General features: G+C 40.7%; 1 protein-coding gene and 2 pseudogenes across 2 annotated transcripts; 2 read left to right on the plus strand and 1 right to left on the minus strand.

The window, feature by feature from the left end:
* The first annotated feature begins 4540 nt into the window (after positions 1 to 4540).
* On the plus strand, positions 4541 to 4713 carry LOC130046213 (60S ribosomal protein L39-like; annotated as a pseudogene).
* A 1608-nt stretch (positions 4714 to 6321) lies between these two features.
* ARL14EP (ADP ribosylation factor like GTPase 14 effector protein) lies at positions 6322 to 22792 on the minus strand. 2 transcript variants are annotated; one of them, XM_056133441.1, is made up of 4 exons: positions 22727 to 22792; positions 10711 to 11206; positions 8539 to 8666; positions 6325 to 7193 (listed from the first exon to the last, which is right to left on the minus strand). In XM_056133441.1, the coding sequence occupies exons 2-4, from the start codon at positions 11134 to 11136 to the stop codon at positions 6965 to 6967; spliced, it is 783 nt and encodes a 260-aa protein (XP_055989416.1). In that variant the 5' UTR covers positions 11137 to 11206; positions 22727 to 22792; the 3' UTR covers positions 6325 to 6964. The 2 variants fall into 2 exon arrangements, with proteins under 2 accessions (XP_055989424.1, XP_055989416.1); XM_056133449.1 differs by lacking the exon at positions 22727 to 22792 and having other exon boundaries at positions 6322 to 7193; positions 10711 to 11171.
* On the plus strand, positions 12747 to 14200 carry LOC130041353 (ribosome biogenesis protein NSA2 homolog; annotated as a pseudogene).
* Positions 22793 to 23023: the final 231 nt, after the last annotated feature.

The raw sequence follows: 23023 nt of genomic DNA on the forward strand, positions 1-23023 counted from the left end.
ACACAAAGGGCAGCTAGATTGATAAGACTCTTTAGGAAGGAATAATCCTCATAAAGGTTTTCCTGAGTAACAGAGAGTTTGTTTTAAAGTTGTGTACAAAAGAAGGATCCGACTTCGTGGCTAGATATTGTTGAGATTGGTTATTTTCAAGCTATTCATTCTAATGTCAGCAAAGCTGGAGAGCTGCTTGTTGCATCCCTCCCTCCCCCAAATAGGTACTGAACCCTAATTTCCTAAGATATTGTCCTTTATTTTCTCTTTACTATTACTTATGTTCTTTCACCTTTAACACCTTATTTAAGTCCCTGAGGAAAATCTGACTCCTTTAAGGTTAATTAACTTGCCTCACTCAGTGTTTGCTTTTCTTTTTCTTTTTTTTTCTTTTGGCTTTTTGGATCACACCTTGCTATGTTCAGGGGTTACTCCTGGCTCTTTACTCAGGAATTACTCCTGGTGGTGCTCGGAGGACCATATGGGCTACCAGGGATTGAACCCAGGTTGGCAGTGTGCAAGGCAAACACCCTACCTGCTATATTATGACTCCAGCCCGCAATGAGTGCTTTCTGACCAAGGTAAAGATAAACTCTCAGGGCTGGAGTGATAGCACAGCGGGTAGGGTGTTTGCCTCGCACGTGGACAACCCGGGTTCGATTCCCAGCATCTCATATGGTCTCCTGAGCACTGCCAGGAGTGATTCCTGAGTGCAAAGCCAGGAGTAACCCCTGAGCATTGCCAGGTGTGACTTGAAAAGCAAAAAAAAAAAAAAAAAAAAAAGATTAACTCTCCCACCAAGCCCAATCATTTGGGGCAGGAGAAAAGAAAATGTGGAATGTTACAAATCTCAGGCAGGGGATATGGTTCAGTGAGAGAACATACACTATATTGTAAGCCTTGCTTTGATCCCCCGGCAACAAAAATCTGGAAAACTCCAAACTCCAAACCCAAATAAATTTTCTAGGGCGATTTTCTTTCCATCTGGACAGTCTCCTACAATTGATGGCCAGAGCCTGAGACTTGGTCTGTTAGGGAAGTTTGTTCTCTGACCCTTAAAACCTGTCTACACAACAGAAAGGAGACGTTAGGTACTTGTTCAACTACACCTTCTAGGAATGCATTGGAAACTTTCACTAGAAACTTTTGGAAACGTATCCCTTTCAGCATTTTATTGGATGCTCTCTGACACAATTTGGGAATGAGACAAGTCAAATTTTCCACACTCTTTTTTCCAAACCCCAACGGGTGTGTGGACTACACCTGTTGGTGCTCAGGGGACCATGTGGTGCTGGGGTTGACCCCGAGCCTCCTGCAGTGCAGAACTCTCTCCACCACAGTCCTATTGGTGTGTGTGAGACTGAAGGCTTATATATATATTTTTTTAATTTATTTTTTTATTAGTGAAACACCATGAGGTACAGTTGTAGATTTACAATTTTTTGTGCTTGGGTTTCAATTATACAATGATCAGGTACCCATCCCTTCACCAGTGCCCATTTTCCACCACCATGGATAATATCCCCCCCACCCCCATTCCCCCATCCCCCCCTGCCTCTGTGGCAGGACAATCCCCTGTGTTCTCTCTCTCCTTTTGGGTGTTGTGGTCTGCAAAAGAGGCATTGAGTGGCAAACATGTTCAGTCCATAGTCTACTTTCGACATGCATCTCCCCTCCTGGGAGGATCCTCCAAACACCCTTTATTTGGTGCTCCCTTCTCTATCTGAGCTGCCCTTTCCTCTAGAATGTGAAGGCTTATATTTTATGCAGAAATTTTCTCTGCAGGGTCTCTCATTCACTAATGAATGAGATTCATTAATGATCAGAAACTTGTTGGCATTAAAAAAAAACACCTCATTTAACCCTTCTCCCCCATGTCAAAAAAAAAAAAATCAAGTGAATTTTGTGTAGATCATTTCAGATTGGCATGTTAAATTCTTTTACTGATTTTGCCATATTAAACTGAACTGAAAATGAGATATATCCCAACCAAACCAAAAGGCTAACCTTTGCAAAGGATGTAAGATTGATATTTAAAAAGCCTCATTGATGCCATTATCACTGAAATCCTCAGTAATTTTAATGCCAAAATAAAATCTGTGGGGCCAGAGCGATAATACAGAGGTTGTTTTGCATGTACGCAACCCTAGTCCAATCTCCAGAATAGCATTTTGTACCCTGAGTCTAAGCAGGAGTGATCCTTGAGCACAGAGCTAGGAGTAAGCCATGAGCACTGCCAGGTGTGGCCCCCAAACAAAATAGAATTTGTATTTAACCAAATAGGCTTTATTTACAAAGAACAAAGTATTGCAACTATCAGTTACATTATGCCACCAAATAATGAATTTATTTTTAAAAGTTAACTAAAAGTGAATATTTTCTTGAAATGTAAATAATGTGGGCTACTAGAATTTAGTTATAACAATAATCTAACTTATCACTATGTTCAATGTTAATACATAGTTGGAGTGATAGCACAGCGGTAGGGCGTTTGCCTTGCACGCAGCCAGCCCAGCCGAGCCAGGTTCCATTCCTCCGCCCCTCTTGGAGAGCCTGGCAAGCTACCAAGAGTATTCAATATGCCAAACACAGTAACAAGAAGTCTCATAATGGAGATGTTACTGGGCCTGCTTGTATTATTTTTGAATTGACTCCTTTTATTTTTTATTTTTTTATTAGTGAAACACCATGAGGTATAGTTGTAGACTTACAGATTTTTGTGTTTGGGTTTCAGTTATACAATGATAGAGTACCCATCCCTCCACCAGTGCCCATTCCCCACCTCCAATGCTCCCCCATCCCACCCCACCCCTGTGGCAGGGCATTCCCTTTTGTTCTTTCCCTTCTTTTGGGTGCTGTGGTTTGCAAAAGAAGCATTGTGACTCCTTTTAAAGTCCTTGCTCTTAAAGCTTAGTTTTAGGTTAAGTTCTCACTTGAAAATAAAATGATCCCACAACCTTAAGGCACTGTCTAGTTTTAAAGAGAAACTTATGTTTGTGAAAAAAAAAAAAGTACTGTAGCACTGTCCTCTCCTTGTTCATTGATTTGCTTGAGCGGGCACCAGTAACGTCTCCATTGTGAGACCTGTTACTGTTTTTAGCATATGGAATATGCCATTGGAAAATTGCCTGGCTCTGCCGTGCGGGTAGGATACTCTCGTAGCTTGCTGAGCTCTCCGAGAGGGATGGAGGAACTGAACCCTGGTTGGCTGTATGCAAGGCAAACACCCTGCCCGTTATGCTAAAGAAATTAAAAAGTATCACACACCCACCATATTTAATGAACACCTGGAGTCTCAAAATTTTAAGTAGGACAAGTGAAGCTGCAGTTGGAAGGCTTTGGTCATTTTAGCAGTATTTGAAAACATTTGACTTTTGATAAATCCGTTTATTTTTGAAACATAATCCTGGAAGATTATTGCAATTATAATAAATTACAACTGTTCTTGTAGTGAAAAAAAATGAGAACAAGTCAGTTTCTCTTCAAATGTATTTATTTTGGAGGGGCTGCAAAGAGAGTCAAGTGTGTAGACTGTCTTTAACATACCAAATCTGGGTTCAGTCTCGGCACCACCTATGGTCCCCTGAATCTTGCCAGGAGTGATTTCTGAGTGCAGTGTTAGGAGGAAGTCCTGAGCATCACTAGGTGTGACCCAGGAAATATTTTTAAAAATTGTTTTGGTTTTAGAACCACCCAGCTCTGTATTCAAATGTTGCTCTCAGCAGTACTTGGGAAAGCATGTGGTGCCAGGGATAAAACCCAGGCCTCCTACCTGCATAGCATGCACTCGACACATTGAGATCTCTTCAATATCAAAACTTTATTTTCTGGGGGTTGGAGCAATAGTACAGTGGGTAGGGCATTTGCCTTGCACGCGGCTGACCAGAGTTTGATTCCCAGCATCCTGCCTGATCTCCCAAGCATCACCAGGAGTAATTCCTGAGTGCAAAGCCAAGAGTAACCCCTGTGCATCACGGGGAGTGACCCAAAAAGGAGAAAAAAAACCCCAAAACCAAACAAATAAAACAAAACTATATTTTCTAACCAATATTTTATAAATTACTCCCTCACAGTTCCAAAGGGAAAAATTCATGCATTTTAGCTGTACCATTTAAAAGGCAGTTAAGATGACTTCAGGTTAAAATGATGGTATGTAATACTAATGCACCAGAGCAATGGTTCTTTATTTGGTAAATCTTTATCTTCTAGAAATCATTTTGGTAAGATTAGCCTATCTGCACAACTGTCATTAAAAATAATTTACAAGCTGGAGTTCTATAATTTTCTTTTTAGGGTTCTCACCTCTTGGTGCTGAGGACTATGTAGTATCAGGATATCATGCTTGCAAGGTAAGTGTTGCAACTTTCTAAAGTATCTATCTTGCTCACCTTGGCTTATACACTCAGATGAAATATTAGGATTTTATTTTATTTTTTGGTGTTGAGAAAATTTACCACTGAGTTATATCTTCAGCAATTAAAAAAAAATTTCCTCCTAGCCCCTTGATAAAAATGACAGTCAAGCCCTTTCCTCCGCCATCGTTGCAGTGTGAACGTGGCTCTTGACCATGTCTTCCCACAAGACTTTCAGGATCAAGCGGCTCCTGGTCAAGAAACAAAAGCAGAATCGGCCTATTCCTCAACAGATTCGGATGAAAACTGGTAACAAGATCAGGTACAACTCCAGAGGAGACACTGGAGAAGGACCAAGCTCGGTCTGTAAGGAGAGACACATGAGGCGCATGAGATTAGCTGTGATAGGCTGCTAGCAGGTGAACACAGCAGGTGGAAAGGCACAGCAAGTCTGAAGTCATGTTTCTTGGATTAGGGAATCTGTATGTCTTCTCTAGTTTCTGTATCTTGTTGCTAACTTGGTAATAAATCTTGTGATACCATGACAAAAAAAAATGACAGTCAAAAGTGCCCATTCCTATTTTCATATCCTCACCCATATTCTTTTTTTTTTTTTATTAGTGAAACACCCTGAGGTACAGTTACAGACTTACAAATTTTTGTGCTTGGGTTTCAGTTATACAATGATCAAGTACCCATCCCTCCACCAGCGCCCATCCTCTACCACCACGGGTCCCAGCATTCCTCCTACCCCCCATCCTCCCCATCCCACCCTGCCTCTGTGGCAGGGCATTCCCTTTTGTTCTCTCTCTCTCTCCTTTTGGGTCCTGTCTCACCCATATTCTTAAAAAATACACTAAAACCTCCAGTTGGGGAAGACCCAAAAATGCTGAAAAGTGAAGTCATTTCACTTTATTTTTAAAAGATTCCTCTTCACTGTAATTACCAATGCTCACAGTTTAACTTAGAAGAGATTAAACATTTAAGATGCAGTTTACTTTCATGGAGATACCAGCAGATGTCAGCAAAAACACAGGCAGGATCAAGTAAATCTGCCCAAGCACTACCAGGAGTGATTCCTGTGACTCAGAGCAGAACCAGCAGTAACCCCTGAGCACTTCTGGGTGTGGCCCAACACAAAACAAAACAAAGAAACTGAATGTCTAAGACTGCTCAATAAGCTTATCTACAACATATCTACAACACTAAATAACAGGCCAAACTATGTTTAAATGGCCATGCTCACTTAAAAATAATGAAATGATTTCCAGAAAAGTAAGCTTACCATTCGCAGCCGCCCGACATCCTATTATCTCATTCTTACTTTGGACAACCCAGCAGGCTACCGAATATAACCTGCCCACAAGGCAGAGTCTGGCTAACTCCCCGTGTTGTGCCCAATATGCCAAATACCAGTAACAATGATGGGTCTCATTCTCCTAACTCTGAAAGAGCCTTGAATATGGTACTTTTTAAAAATTTCAGGGCTTGGGTGAAGGAGACATTACTGGTGCCTGCTCAAGGCAATCGACGAACAACAGGATGATCATGATCGTGAAGCTTGCCACCCAGGCATCCGACACAAGTGTAGATATTCTGAACAAGCCTTATTTGTAAACACATTTTTCTGGATAGTTCACTGCTTTCACCAACTTCTCAGAAACCTTGGGTCTCCAAAAAGTTAAGACCGATACCAAAAAGTTAAGATCAAAGAACTTGTTATAAATAAAAACATAGAAATTTATGATGGAGACTTTATAGGCATGCATTTCAAACTTAAATGTTCTAAAACGTATCCAGTTAAATATTCATTAGTTGAGTCCAGGCCAGAAAAGGTTTAGAAGAGATTGTTATCTATAAAGTATTCTGTATAGAATCAGACGTATTTAAAATATTGTGTATAAACTTTTTTATCGTTATAAAAAAACAAAAAAGACTACACAGGATTAGGATGTCATTTATTTTATTATAATACAACAAAATAGGGAAGGTAAAGGTATAATTTAAAAACCCATTTCAGTGGTCGAAGAAATAGTACAGTCGGGGCTGGCACTTGCTTTGCATACAAGTGGGATGCTGCGGTTTGATCCCCAGCACCAGAATTGGTGCCTGGAGCCAGTCAGGAGTGAGCCCTGAGCACAGCGTGGTGTGGCACCCAAACCAAACCAACTCAAACCACTCATTTCATCATAGCTTAGGTTCAGATTATGATTTTCTTAGGGGATCACTCCTGAGGATTTTGGACTGAAGAAGAAACAGGAAAGTATTTCCTATAATTACTCAGAATTTATACATGGTGATAAGTGAGATTTGAACTGTTCTGTTTGGGGACTGCAGTACTTTATTATCGTCATTGAAATTGTGAATCAAGAGCTGCCTCCTATAACCCACTAGTTTACACTGACCCAGACAGACTTAAAACTGACTGCTGAACAGTATCTGCCTAAATTTAAAATCAGAAAAAAAAAAATATTCCAAAGCATTCTAAATGTGAGGTCAGAACAGGCTGAGGTGGTTTTTTAAAATTTCTGTTATTTGGCAAGCAACGTTAGAACGTATCTTAGAATGACAGAATTTTATAAGCGAAAGCCTGTAAAGATCCTTTTGTCTGATACCACGAATTATCCAGCATGCTTATTATGAATGATTTCCCCTCCTTCAATCTCGATTTGCTCATACAGCCACTTGCGGTCACAGCGGCATTCGGCACCACATTTGGTAGACCCACAGGCAGGACAAGCGTAAAAACATCCCAGGCAGTCTTCGTCCAGGCAGTCACAGAGGTCCATTCCGCTGAAAATCAGGAGCCCCTGGCTGTCATAGACCTTGCTCTTCGCTGGTATCACTTGTCTAAGAAAGAAAACACAAGGCTCATGACATCTCAAAGAGACATGGCTACCAGAAGTGAGATAACAAAAATATGTAAGATACAATGGCTTAAATTTAGGGTAATGTTTTGTCAAACCGTCACATCATTTAATAGACCTGTGGCTTCTTTACGAAAAAATAGTCAACTCTAAAGTGTTGAGTTGCATGCAAAAAAGTCTCAACATGCCTTTCCAGGTTCACTTAAAAGGAAAGGAAATTTGGTAGTGGAAAAGAATTTTGTTCCAAAATAAATAAGTCTTGGTTGGAACTATTTTCCATTTTTGTCTTAAAAAAACAAAAACAAAAACAAAAACAAAAACAAACAAACCATCAAACCAGTTAGTACATTTTTACTGGCTCTGTTTTACTCTGTGAAGTATTATTTTTTGTTGAATACACTACCTGAATTGTTTTTTTGTTAGTTTGTTTGCTTGTTTTTGTTTTGGGGTCATACCCAGCAGTGCTCAGGGGACCATACGAGATGCCAGGGATTGAACTTGGGTCAACCGCATGCAAGGCAAGTATCCTACCCTCTGTACCGTTGTTCAGCCCTCCAAATTAGTTTTCATACTGTAACAAATCAGGGTTTTGTAAATTATGAACTCTACTAAATCTTGCCTTGCCTAGCCATATTTAAAACACTCAACAGGAAACTCTGAGAGACAGATTAAATGGCTTATTTAGAAAATAATTCTAAATGATTTCTACCAATATTTCCTTGTCAAATTACATTTTAGGAGAAAAACCCCCCCTCATTTAAAAAGTCATGTTTTAAAGAATTTAGTTCTTTTTATTCATTTTATTGAACATACCAAGACAATAAAAAAATATAAAAGTCATCTTGTATTCTCAAACAATTCGATTTCTTTCAAGATGTCATTCATATTATGGACACATCAATTATATAATATCAATGCTTTTCCAAAAAATAATTTTAGTCCTAAGAAGTACTATTTTACTTACTTGCTTGATACTCAGAAACTTTTTTCTTTTGGGTGGGTCTGAGTGGGGTGGAAGCATGTTGGGCCATGCTCAGAGCTAACTCCTGGTCCTGCATTCAGAAATCACTTCTAAAGCTGCTCAGAAAACCATATGGGATGCCAGTCAAACCTTTTTTGTGTAAGGCAACACCATCTCTCCAGCCCAGAAATCATTTTTATACCCAACAGCATGCCTTATTTTACATGAGGTTCTTAGTATTTCCAGATCATCCAACTTTACAAAATTGCTACCCAGAAATTTCAAACTGCAAGAGAAAGACAGGGTATACCAGATGCAAAGCAAGTGAACAAATTAACTTACACCATGAGTAGCATATACGACCTACCTGTCTGAACCTACAGATGTGTTTTTGGTAAGTCTTCTTTTTTCTCTTTTACCAGTTTCTGGAGCAAATTCGGTCTGCTTGCCTGGGTTTGCAAACTGTAAAGACCTCAAAGCTTTAGCAGTTCTTCCCTGAATAAATGAAAACAAATGATCAACTCAAATCTTGATATCAAACCTGCAGAAATATCCATTTAATGTTAACCCAGATCATTTCTAAAATTGGGGGACAGCCTATGGGGGCGGTGAGAAGAAATGAGATTTTAAAGCCCAAGACCCAGGAGCATGCTAAAAGTTGACTGGTTGATGTATTAATAATATTTTTACTACCACAGTTCAGTTTCTGGTGAGCAGAGGCAGACAAGCCTGATGAAACTACATTGGATGACCACAGGGGGAAAAAATAATCTGCTGTGTCACTCACTGGCATATAACGGAGGGTCCAGAGGAAAAACTTGCTCTTTTGGTACCCCATGGATGGAACCAGATAGGAGAATGTGGAAAAAAAAATAAGGCAGAAGGAGAAAGCCTACCACCTGATGATCACACTCAGATGTGGTCTGGTGAAGGCCAGGGAGTACAACTCAATAATATCCAATGAAAACTAACCCATATTAGATGAGAGAGTCTTACTGGCAGTGGTACAGGTGTGATATTTAACTGGAAGCCTTTGTGGTGACACTCTATCCTAGCCCTCAAGCAGATAAACATTTAGATACTTGTAGAACTATGTTACTTCAAAATAAAAAGATTTTTTTTTTAATTAAAAGCAAAACAAAAAGGGCAAAGAAGCTTAAGCAGTAGATCAGTCTCAAACTTCTTGCTTAGGATAGATTTAAACTTTGTGGGATGCATTTTCCTAATGAAAATGGGGATAACATATCTACCTCATATTATTGCTTAGACTAACTTAGGTGTTGTATACAAGATACAAGGGATAATGTAGTAAGTATTGTCTGATAAGCGGCCAACATGGCCGACCCGAGTTCGATTCCTCCGCCCCTCTCGGACAGCCCGGCAAGCTACCGAGAGTATTCGATATGACAGACACAGTAACAACAAAGTCTCCAATGGAGATGTTACTGGGCCCGCTCGAGCAAATCGACGATCAACGGGAGGGCCTTTACCTTTACCTTTACCTATTAAGCATTACTGGTATTTAAAATGCTTCTTTTTGGGGGGACCACACCCAACTGTGCTCAGGATTTACTCCTGGCTCTGTGCCCAGGGATACTCCTGGTGGTGCTGAGGACCATATGTGGCTTTGAATTCTGAAACCTCAGGGATTGAACCGAGGGTTGCCCATTTCCAAGTGCCCCCTGAACTATCTCTCTGGTGCATGACTGCTTTTGTTAAAACCAGAGAAAGGCCAGAGAGACTGTTCAAAGGCTGAGCAAATGTGCTGTATGAGGGAGGCTGCACTGCATGATCACTTGAGCACTGCTGGGAGCGATCCCAAGCAGAGACAGGAAGAGCTTCTGAGCACAGCGAGGTGTGATTGGGGAGGGGATGGGTTACTCATGGGGGGCTCAGAGGACCCTATGGGGTTCTGGGAATCGAACCTGGGTTGGCAGCGTGGAAGGCACGTACCTTACCCACTGTACTGCTGCTCTGGCCCCTCCATATCCTTCTGTATCAAAGAAAGGTTTATGAAATCCTGTTATTCTAAAATAGTTAAATAACTGAAAGTAGGGATGTAACTAAAGGAGATAGCCATGTGTTATTTAATACTTCACAATGTAAGAACGTACACTTTCTGACATTAGGAAGTCTTAAAACTAGCCATGACCATATATCAAGTGAGAATTCAAAGCCAGAAGCAAAGAAATCTCACAAGTATCTTAACAACCCAAAGAATGGGATAATGCCAAAGTTCTTCATAAACAGGAAATTTTCCTGTCATATGGACCCTTTCTTGTTCCTTTGTAATCAGAAAAGAAACTAAGATAGTTAGGTTCTGAAAGAATATAAGTTTAGTCTACATATGAGGGGTAAAACCTAACATTATCAATTGTCCAGGCTTACTTTAACATCTAATCCAAGGATAAGGAAATATTTAGAAAAGCCACGTTATTTCCACACTTTTTAATGGATTGTGCTCATCATAAGATTTCCTTATAAACAAAACCCCCTCACTATATAAATAATATAGAAGAACAATTCCTATTGTACATACATCTGAGTCAGGTTTCCTTCTCTGCCGGTCTTCGGACTCTACATCCACACTTCCGTTGATGATCTGGGTACATTTTGGACAAAGCTTCCAACCAGGAACAAGCTGCCTTCCAAATTTTGCACTCAGAAAAGTAGCATCATCTAAGTCAATCACATGTAAATTTTTTTTCGCTAATTTTTTATGAATGTTAAAAGGGTCACAACATGACTTCTGCAAATCTTCAAATCTGTCAATGTAAATCTTTGCATGATGAAAGCAGATTGTATTGTTTCCAGAAAGTGTCATTCCTGTTCTAAGTTGAAGTAAAAGCATGTCATTTGATGACAATTCCTGCAGAGTCTTAAAACCAGTGTGGCGAGTATAGTAGGTCTTATGGCACTCATTTGTGGTACGAAGCTGGACTCCCACTGAACAAGGATCCATCATTCTTGATTCAGGAAAGCTCTTTCTTTTATTCTGTCCAGCGATCTTTCTTATTGGTCAGATGCTGATCACCCTATTAAATGAAAAGAATTTGATAAGACAACAGTATCTCTTTAAAAGAAAAAGCCAAAAATCCTCTTGGGATTGGAGAGCAGTTCAGGCACTTGCCTTGCAGATGGCCACGCTGGTTTGATTCTTGGCACCACATATGAGAGATCTCCTGTGCACCACCAGGAGTGATCCTTGAGCACAGAGCCAGACCTAAGTCCTTAGCACCACCTAAGGGATATGTTCCCCCAAACCCCCGAAAGCCTTTAAGAATGCAAGGAAGAGGTATCTTCAGAAAACTAATACAGTATTATTACATTTAAATGTTATCATTTGATGTATCCTCTATTGATACTAGAGAAGATCACAGCTCCCATTTAGTGCTACTTTGCTTTATTTTATCATTTTTGAGACCATACCCAACAGTATGGTTATTCCTGACTGTAGTCAGGGGTTTCTCTTGGTGGTGCCTAAGGAACTATATGTGGTGGCAGGCATTACATTGGGGTCAGTAGCCTGCAAGAAAGAGCCTAAGCCTGAACTATTTCTCTGGCCCCTTACCAACATTTTACAAGGTATATAAAAAAAAGTAAATAAGAAATCTGACCTAAATAGCTACACTGAAAACATAAGACATTTAATAGACCAACTAATAGAACTAGATAATTCAATAATGATGCTTAAAATGAAAAACACCGTAAAATACCTTATAAAATATATAAACCTTAACGTGTGTGTATATATATATATATTTACATATACATACACATAAATATAATTTATATATACATTTTCTCCATTGGGATATATATATTACCCCAACGGAGAAAATGATGAAGTGTAAGACAAAAAACGAAACACTAGTTATAGAAATGTATCACAGGAAGTTTGGCTACAGTGCATATGTCCTCCAAAAATTTATCTATAAATTCTATACTATTTCAATCAAAATGCCTAAGTAGTCCAACCACAACCCCTCATAATTTAGCAAGTTGTTTTATATGAAAGAATAAATGTCAAAGAAGACCCTCATTTTGAAGGAAACAAAGACAACAACTTATTAACAAGCTCATTATAAATCAAGGCAAGGTGGTCGTAGTATAACACAAACAAATCCGTGGGAAGATGAGTGTATGGTATAAGACAGGTGGTGTGAGAAAAAGGGGGTTAGTTGTGAACGGGAAAAGGATTCAATAAAAAGTTGCCTGAATACCATTGGCTAACAAATGAAAAAAAAAAAAACACCAGTATCTGCTCCTGAAAGATTCCAAATGCTGTAAAGAATCACCATGGAAAAAGTTTAAAAAAAAATGTTTATAGAAAACATCAACTTTGTGACACTGGGATGAAGGATTCCTGCAAGCTCAAAAACACCTATCAAAGAAAAAGATATGGATCCCTTTAAATATCAAAATGAAACAATTTTTTGCAGAACTCTAAGGAAAAAGGGCGCACTTTCAATCTGTTACTATTGTGCAAGTTGCTTGTGGGTGCCTAGAGATCTGCAAAGTCCAGAGCTTCTTGATGTTGGGGTGGCTGCACCAGGTGGCCCTGAAGCTGTTACCATGCCACAAAATGAACATACTGAGTTACTACATAAGCACTATGGACATCATTTGGATTATCATGAGAGGAAGAGAAAGAAAGAAGATTGAGAGGCTCATGAATGTTCAAGGAAAAAAAAAAAAAGCAAAAAAGATGACTGGCTTGAAGGCTAAGCTCTACCATAAACAGTGTCATGCTGAGAAAACACAAATAAAAAAGACTTTTAAGATGCATAAAAGAGAAACACCAACCACAAGTATGACTCCACAAGGAGCAATGCCGGAGTATCTGCTGGACAGTGAGAGAGAAACAATCCTGAGCTAAAGTACTTTCCAATATGATTAAACAAAAACAGAGAGAGAAAGCAGAATGGGAAGTTCCTGTGCCCAAAGTTCGTGCCCAGGGAGAAACAGAAGTATTAAAAGTTATTCAAACAGGAAAGAGAAAGAAGAAAGCATGGAAGAGGATGGTTACTGCTTTGTTGGACACGGCTTTACATGAAAACCACCTAAATATGAAAGGTTCATTAGACCAATGGTTTATGTTTCAGAAAAAAATCCTGACCTGATGGATTGGGCCTGCAGTGATGAGACACACGGGGCCTCACGGGATGGGGTTGGAGCTGGCCCTTTCCTCCCCTTTTTCTGAGTCGTCACCCACGAATGGCCTCTCTGGCTCCTGATCAAGCTGCTTAACGGCCATGATCCAAGAGACTCAGGAAAAAATCTCGGAACCCAGCAGGTTTTGGCAGAAATCCCTCCGTATTTAACTGTTAAAATTTTGGAATTCCAAAAATCTCACGGCCACTACTGTGGCCGCGTGACATGACATGTTATTCATAACCAACAATAGAAAACAAATTGTCTACTGTTGCCTTTTTGCAGATCTGAGTGTTGGGGTAAAATCCCAAATAATAATGGTGGGTCTGGTGTTGAAATATTGAATGTAATCAAAGTAGAGAGAGAGTAATGTGGAAATCTTCTGCCCCACAGCTAGGAGGAGGGTGTGGGATGGGGGGTATACTGGGGTTTTTGGTGGTGGAGAATGGGAACTAGTGAAGGGATGGGTGTTCCATTGTATGATCGAGACTTAAACCCCAAAGCTTTGTAACTGCTCTCATGGTGATTCAATAAATAAAATTATAAAAAAGGGGGAAAAAAAAAAGTAAGGTGGAGTTCATGCCCAATTCAATCAGCCTAACCAATGGCTGAATAAATAGCAATACTCCTACGTTAAAAAAAAATATCCTGCTCCTGAGAGGTATTTTTTGACTGTTAATACTTGGTGTCAAGAAGAATCTCTCATCTCCACTTTACACTACTTTGGGTGTTATCACCAAAGCTACTAATCACCGAGGTGAATGTGACATTTGGGCCTTGACACACAGGGAGGCAAAGTTATTTGGGTAAAATATGTCTAGGAAACCAGCAATCCTGAAAATGATGGATGCATCAATGCAGTCTTACTGGTTTGACATCAGCTTATTCAAGTAACTTCTTATACCTATGGAAAACTATATACTAGTCAGGGAAGCCACCATTAACATATCTGCAGTCATCGAGAAAAAAAGCATATGATATTGCACAAAACATTAAAGTGGTCTAACTGTCTTAAAAACAAACACCCTCCCAAAAAATGAAACAAAAGAAAACTGTTGTTGGATTGTCCCAAATAAAGGAAATTTACTGAGCAAGACAGAAAAACAGCCAATGAATACAGCAAATGTTCATCTTCATAATTGTCAGTCAAATGCACATAAAACACCATTAGTCAATTTTTACTTGACAAAACTTACTTTGATAACCTAGCACTTATTAACATGATTAAATGTTACATGCATGTTATACACATTAGTAGAAAGGTAAATTACTTTTTAAAAAGGTAAACTGGTGCAACTGTCTTAGAGTGTTTCTTGTCAATTTCTCAAGCCACTGAAGTACTCACCAAGTACTTGTACATTTCATTTTAGCAAACTGTGCTAGAGAAATATATGTTCTATATTGTAGCACTGTAACACTGTCTTCCCATTGTTCATCATTTGCCCCAGCGGGCACCAGCAACAATCTCCATTGTGAGACTTGTTGTTACTGTGTTTGGCATATCAAATATGTCACAGGGAACTTGCCAGGCTCTGCCATGCGGTGCGATACTCTCGGTAGCTTGCCGGGTTCTCCGAGAAGGGTGGAGGAATCGAACCTGGGTCTGGCTGCCTGCAAGGCAAATGCCCTACCCGCTGTGCTATTGCTCCAGCCTGCATGTTCTATATATTAGTACAAGAAATATAGGAACTTTCAGCATTCACCATTCTCTGACTAAAACTGTAATTGATAAGAAATTGTGCAATGGGTAAGAAATGGTGGGTTATTTATTCATATATGTGGAGCAGGGCAACAGGCACTGGAGCAGGAAAAACTCAACCTCGCAAAATGGCCCTGAAGTGAAACCCTGAAAGAGGGAGTAACTGGGCAGAGTTAGCAAAACTGGGCGCCTGCATCATGTGTCTGGCCTTGAGCCTCACTTGATCCCTTATGCCTGAAACGCAGAAACCATGACATATGCCTTAAGCAAGTCATTCTAACTGCAACATATATCCTTGAAAGGGATTGGACGGGGGGCCAAGAAGAGAGGAAAAATTGGTAGGCCAATAGTGTAAAGCTTTATGTGAGTGGACCTCCTGTAAGAGAAGACCCTCTATAAAATATGTGTATTTGGCAAAAAAGTGAGCTGTGATCAACTGCTCCTGGAGGGGTTTCTCAGCATGCTCATCCTCCTTTGCCCCACGGCCAGGCTCCTGCCTGGCCTGGTGCCAATGTGTTTGGGCATGTTGGGGATAACTGGTCCACAACACATACAGGTTACACAGCAGATGTAAAATTTATGTAAAATTGTGAACACATAAAATAGTATGAATTTTTCATGACTAGAAACTTGAATACATACCATGATCAACATTAAGGGTAACATGCTAATGTGGAAAGTAGACTATAGACTAAATATGATTGTCACCCATTGCCTCTTTTGCAAACCACAATACCCAATGAGAGAGAGAGAACAAAAGGGAATGCCCTGCCACAGAGGCAGGGTGGGATGGGGGGGATGGGTGTGGGAGGGATATTGGGATCCGTGGTGGTGGGAAATGGGCGCTGGTGGAGGGATGGGTATTTGATCATTGTATAATTGAAACCCAAGCACAAAAATGTGTAAGTCTGCAACTGTACCTCATGATGTCTCACTATTAAAAATTTTTTTAATAAAAAAAAACCTGAAAAAAAGAGTAACATGCTAAATCTGTGGCTAATTTTAGGGATATGTACTATTATTTATGGGCTGGAGTGATATCACAGTGGGTAGGGCGTTTGCCTTGCACGTGGCTGACCTGGCCGACCCGGGTTTGATTCCTCCGCCCCTTTCGGAGAACTTGGCAAGCTACCGAGAGTATCTCGCTGGCACAGCAAAGCCTGGCAAGCTACCGTGAGGTATTTGATATGCCAAATACAGTAACAAGTCTCCCAATGAAGTTGTTATTGGGTCTGCTAGGGCAAATCACAAGGGGAGGACAGTGCTACAATGTTATTATTATTTATAACCCGGAATGGGGCTGATGAGGTAATACAAGTTGTAAAGTGCTTGCCTGCGTTTGATCTCAGGCACTGCATATGGTTTCTTGAGCTTCACGAGTTCTGTCAGGAGTAAGTCTGAGCACACTAAGGCAAGGTCCCCCAAACCAACCAATAATCAACCATCCAGGAAAAACAATACAAACCACAAGCCAGTATTAGCTATCAGCTGTGAAGCTATTACAAGTGCCCCATATCAAGATGGGCCCCAAACCCCCAAGTTCTGCATTTTAATATAATCTGCACTTATACAAAGACTGAAACGTGCTGAGATAGAGAAGAGACCACCAAGCAAAGGATGCTTGGAGGCCTTGCTCGGGATGGGAGATGTGTGCTGAAAGTTGACTACAGACCGAACATGATGGCTACTTACTGCCTGTATTGTAAACCATAACACCCCGAAGGAAAGAGAGTAAAAGGAAATGTGCCTGTGTGTGTGTGGTGGGGGGGGGGGGGGAGGGGGGCGGGGGGGGGGGCAGGAGGGATAATGGGAACACTGGTGGCTGGAGAATGGGCACTGGTGGAGAGTGGTGGAGAGATGAGTACTCGATCATTGTATGTATAACTGAAATGTAATCATGAAAGTATGTAAGTCTGTAATCCTATCTCATACTGTTTCGTTAAAATTTTTTTAAAAAGGCCGATAGGTGCTTATATGCACATTACAGCTTTAAATGAAAGAGCTCTAGGTAACTCAGTGAAAAAACAAAACCAACTCCTACACATTTACCAAGCATCTTAGCATTTATAGAAATCATTAAAAAATAAGAAAAACACACAAGACACAAGACACAGGCTATTGCCTTCCAAAAAGTCAGAAACCAGGGCCACAGGGAATTTTAAATAGGCAAATTTTGTCTTCCCAAATGGAAAAAAGTACACGTTTCAATGGAAAACTACACCTTTGAGAGCCTAGCCTTTAGGGCTTCCTCATTCTAATTGTATGGGGGCCTTTCTCCTGGAAAGGGCCTTTGAGCTATTTGACAACTGACAACTATAGGTAGGTAGATAATGGACAGCAGTGCAAAACAAACCAACCATAAAACATCCACTTTTTCTTTTTTGTTCCTGTAGACATTTACTTTCAAGTCCCTCTGTTCACTTTATTTTAATATTCCTGATTCATGAAACTGGTCTTTTGAATGTCAGTTGAACTGGCTGCATTACTACTAAACCCTCCCCTCATTGAGAGGTATGTACAAGTCAAGCATTCAAACTTTGGATCCGGAAGAGAGTCATGATTTTATATACATTATCCTTTCTTTGTGGAGGGAGTTACGTTTTTTCCCTTCTTTTGACTGTTAATTTGGAGGCCACACCTCACAGTTCTCAGGGGCTATTCCTGGCTCAATACTCGGGTGAGTATAAAATGCTGGATGAGTATGAAATCAAGCCCAGCTCTTCAGCATGCAAAGCCTGTACCCAGCCAGTTAAGCTATCTTTCTGGCTACTGAAAATGATCCTGAAAACAAAATAACAAAGTAACTTGCTTCAATGCTGATCAGTAAAATACTTAGAATTCCTCATAGGAAAAAAAAATTTTTTTTTTTTTTATGGAATAAAATGCAAACCAGTAACAACAGCTAACAACAGGAAATTATTTAGGTTCTTTTAAACTGTTTTTTTATGTTAATTTTTTTTCCTTAAATTTTTATTAGTGAAACTCCATGAGGTACAGTTGTAGACTTACAAATTTTTGCGCTTGGGTTTCAGTTATACAATAATCGAATACCCATCCCTCCACCAGTGCCCATTCTCCACCACCACCAGTCCCAGTATCCCTCCCACCCCATGATTATTGGAGATGACTTAGTTTTGCTTCCTTTTAGGAAGGTGTCTCTAAGATACCAATGAGATGTAAGTATTCAAGTACTTCAAACTTTGTCTTTATGTAGGATTTATAAATATTGACATTTATTTAATTTCTGAGTGGGTCAGTGAGTTTCCCAAAACTTTCCTATACAGATGTTTGGGTGAATTTTCATTTGTGTAACTTTTTTCCTTTCAAACAGTACAAAAATGTTTTGGACACATCTAACTTTTGTGAGACCTGTGCTCATGTTTCTCTAACACCCATGGTTAAGAAATTCTTCCAATATTTCCCCATGATTCTGTGAGAATCCAGAACTAGGACAAAGACCCTCTAAATTCCCATTTTCTGCTTCATATATTATGAATTTATGATTAGATGAGTTACTTGTCCTCAATGATCAACTGAAATAAAATGCTTGTTAATGGAACTGTAAGTCCCTCTCCTTTGAGGTCTCTGAATTTTAGTTAATAACAGGCTGTAGTTTCCTTCTAGACTGTATGGCTCAGACAGTTTTGGACCTACAATCAGCTCCGTCAGTTTTACTCTGTGAGATGCTGCTAGGCCTTTTTGGTCAAAGAGTTTTCACCCAAGTTTGGAGGATGACTTAGAAGCTAGAAACTGCTTTCAAAGTGTGAAGTCTTGAGTCTGATGCCTGGGAGTGGTCACAGGTTCTCAGGGTAGTTCTTGTGGTTCTGCTGTCTGGAAGCCCTGCAACTGTGTGAGATCTCCAGCACACAGCCATGGGCACAAGCACTGCAAGTAAGGTGCTCAATCCCCAGTGAGCACCAAGTTTAGGAGTGTGGCCCCCCAAAAGGAGTGTGAGCTCTCTGGTGACCTCCAGCAATACTACAAACAGAATGCATGTCAGCAATACAAAGAAATACATGTCACACCCCACCCATCCCCATCATTCTCAGATAAGTGTTTAACAACTGGTGAGCATCATTACCAAAAATGCATGACAGCAAATCACAACAACAGCAACAAAGGGGAAAACCAAAGCAAACCAAAACCAAATAAGAATTCTCTCCATTGCACTCTACTTCCATCCCCTTGCAATAATCCTACTGAATCAAGCCTCTCCTTTACCAACTCTGGAATTGCACTGTAACAACTTCTGGCAAAGATTTTGCAGTTTGGAACTTCTTTTCTTTTTAATTTTTTAAATTTTATTTTATTATTATTTTTTTATTAGTGAAACACCATGAGGTACAGTTATAAACTTACAAATTTTTGTGTTGGGTTGCAGTTATACAATGATCAAGTACCCATCCCTCCACCAGCGCCCATCCTCCACCACCACGGGTCCCAGCATACCTCTCACCCCCCATCCCCCCATCCCACCCTGCCTCTGTGGCAGGGCATTTCCCCTTGCTCTCTCTCTCTTCTTTTGGGTCCTGTGTTTTTGAGTGGCAATCATGTTTGGTCTATAGTCTACTTTCAGCATGCTTCTCCCGTCCTGAGAGGATCCTCCTAACACCCTTTATTTGGTGCGCCCTTCTCTATCTGAGCTTCCTTTTCCCCTAGCACATGTGGCTGGCCTCCAAGTCATGGAGCAAAATTCCTGGTACTAATCTCAGCCATTCCTGGGTGTTAGTCTCCCATTTTGTTGTTTTATGTTCCCCAGATGAATGCAATCTTTCTGTGTCTATCCCACTCTTTGTGACTCATTTCTCTTAACATAATACTTTCCATGTAGTACCACTTGTATCTAAATTTCATGACTTCATCTTTTCTAACTGCTACATAGTACTCCATTGTATAAATGTACCAAAGTTTCTTTAACCAGTCATCTGTTCTCGGGCACTCAGGTTTTTTCCAGATTCTGGCTATTGTAAAGAGTGCTGCAATGAACAAACAATTGCAGATGTCACTTTGACTATACTTTTTTGCCTCTCTGGGATATATTCCCAGGAGTGGTATTGCTGGGTCAAATGGGAGATCAAATTCTAATTTTTTGAGAATCGTCCATGCAGTTTGGAACTTCTTTTGCCTTAGAAAGGTCAACACTTACTTTAGTCTGTAGCCCCAAGATGAAGAGTTACAATATTACAAAACAGAAGAATTCAGAGAGCATGAAAGAGATACAGTGCAACATTAGAATCATTTGCTCCTCTCAGGGTATGAACAAAGCAAGCTCATGGGATCAGTTTTCCCGCATTACTGCTTGCCACTACACATTACCAGCTATAGGGTACATGAGACACAATGAAGGGCTTAGTGAAAACCTCTCGTTGCCAGAGAAATTTTTATGCAATCCCAGGTATGTGGGTATATAAATGTACAAATCAAACATTTACTGCCAATAAATCATTAAGTAGTTAATTTAAAAGAATGTATTCTATTCAAGGGCCTCACTGTTGTAGCCTGGGGGGTTCGGGCAGTTCAGTGCATGGGTCAGAGGATGCGATACTGCCTAGGTCTTAGGTGCAGTGATACTTGGGCTTCCCTAGTGGTGCTGGGGGCTACCAGGGCCACAACTAGATGTACCTGGGAATGCTTGGGGAGGAGGGTAGGGAAGATGAGGCACAGGGAATCAAAACCACTAACCACTATAACTATCTCCTGGTCCCTTACAGTGAATTTTTAAAGTTCCGTGACCCCACAGTTAAAGAAGCTCTGGGCACAATGGCTGTGGATTAGAAACTCTAAGCAAACTCATACAAGAGCACACATCACTAACAAGCTTTCTATAAGTCCAGTACATTTTCTCAAGACTCCTATCGGATTGAAAGCAGAACAAAAGAGTCATTGAGACTAAGAAAGGATCAATAAGAAAAACAGAGAACATTGGGGCAGGTGAGACAGTACAGAGGGTAAGGTGCTTGCAGAGCGGGGCTTATCTCATCCCATACAGTTTTCTGAGCCCACCAAGAGTGATTTCTTAGTGCAGAGTCAGTCAGGGGTAACCCGGGAGCACTAATGGGTGTGGCCCCAGATACAAAAACAAACAAACAAACAAAAGAGAAAAACAGAATTTAGAGCATTTGGCATAAACTTCTATAGTGTTAGGTATAGCAATAAGTACAAACAGCACCACACCTATTTATCCTCACAATACTAGTCTTGTCATCCCTATTTACAAATGCAATAACCGAAGTGTAGAGGGTAGGGTCAGTTTCCAAGCTCTAGGAGAGTGACTCTTAATTCAATGAAGCATTTGCTAAATTTAAAAAGAACAGTAAGAGAATCACCTTTACTGTGAAGAATCTCGTCGGTGCTAATGACTTACTCTAGGCCCAGATTTATAAACGTTTAGTCCAGTGTACTTTCAGACTACTTTTGGAATAATTCGGTGAACTGTTCAGGTTTCCAAACCCGATTTTCAATTTGTGTGTATATCTGAAAGTTCTTAAGGTCAAAGAAAATATTAAGAGGAATTTCAAAAGAGTTTTCATGCGAATGTGACCAAAAAGAATGAGCAAAAGCTAATGTCATTTTACCTAATTCCAAATCGCAGCAAAATTGCTGGTTAACAGTGGATGCTGGGCTAGCCTTGTGAAACTAAGCCGTAAGCCTTTAGAAAGGTCCTTAAGACCTTTCTAAAAACAGTGGGCTCCATTACACGTGATACTTGTTCCAAACAACACACCACTGCAAGTCTAAGTACACTATCTGCAAAATGCTTTTATACTCTGTCTTTTTATTTGTCTTTTTTTCTCGTGGCCCACGGCTCTTTCTTTGCCAGGCAATGCTAAACTTAGCAAGACAGCTGCAGAGTCTGGGTGACCCACAATGTGCTGAGTTACTCAAATACAATATTACACTTCCTTCTTCCCGAGTTTTCCTACACTTTCTGGATTATGGAAACTTTTCCTCTACTCTCAACTGCTGGAAGACAAGAGTTCCAGGGTTCTTTTATGCATCATCCAAAGCAAAAGAAAAACTTCAGGGACTTCCTTGTTATGGGCTTGTCACTTGTATTACTATTTTTTTTTTTGTTACATATTAAAATCTGTCGAGTCAAGAGATCACATGAGCCCTGTTTACAGTTTTGGCACCCTTGACCAGCTCGACAGAGCACTCAGTGAACACTTAAGCATCTTCTAAACAAACACAAGTTGAGAAACTGCGTGAATTTTACCTCCAGCAAGCGGAATCGCCTCCAAACCAACGTACCCAGGTGCCTGTAATTACTTCCACCCTAGCCCTGGGTCACTAGCATCATACCTTTAGCTCAGTTTACCAGTATTTCAAGCCAACAGGTAAGTCCAGTGAGCATTTAATAGATTTATGCTCTCAGGAAGGTATAATGCTATGGATAATTAGGTTCACGATCTCAGAGGTACTCGTCTAAATCGTGGAGGTCCAACTCAGATTTGAGAGCTTCGAGTCTTCGGGAAAGCCATGACGGTCTCGGGAACATGCTAGGCCTTGGCACGGGTGGCAGATGAATGGGGCGAAGGCGAGGAGGCTCCAAGGAGGCCCCAAACAGCTGCTGATAATCCCCGGTAAGCGCCTGGGCCGTCCCACGGGGACCTGCAAAACACCATGCAGACTCCCTCTCCTCCCTGGGGCCCGATTCCAGATCCCCGATCCTTTCCAGAACTTCCCCGGGGCCCCACGCTACCTTACAGCGAGTTCTTCTCCGCCCGAATCCACGCACCTAAGCCTTGACTGGCCGCTTCGCAGCGCGTCTTCGCGTTACCACCGAGAGGACGGCGAGCGGGGGCTAGAGAAGCACAAGGCGACCATAAAGAGAGGCCTGTCAGCGGCCTAGAGAGGACCCGAGCCTGGTTGCCTTCTGGGTGCAGAAGGCGGGGCGGCGCGAACTCGCTGGTGATTTAAGGTGAGGCAATAGTTGCTTCAGAAGTTCACTCACTTTTGTCGCTGGTTCTCGGAGCACAGGGAATTGAAAGCTCCCTGG

This window comes from Sorex fumeus, unplaced genomic scaffold (genome assembly GCF_029834395.1).
Source record: "Sorex fumeus unplaced genomic scaffold, SorFum_2.1 ptg000007l, whole genome shotgun sequence".
Taxonomy (NCBI): Eukaryota; Metazoa; Chordata; class Mammalia; order Eulipotyphla; family Soricidae; genus Sorex; species Sorex fumeus.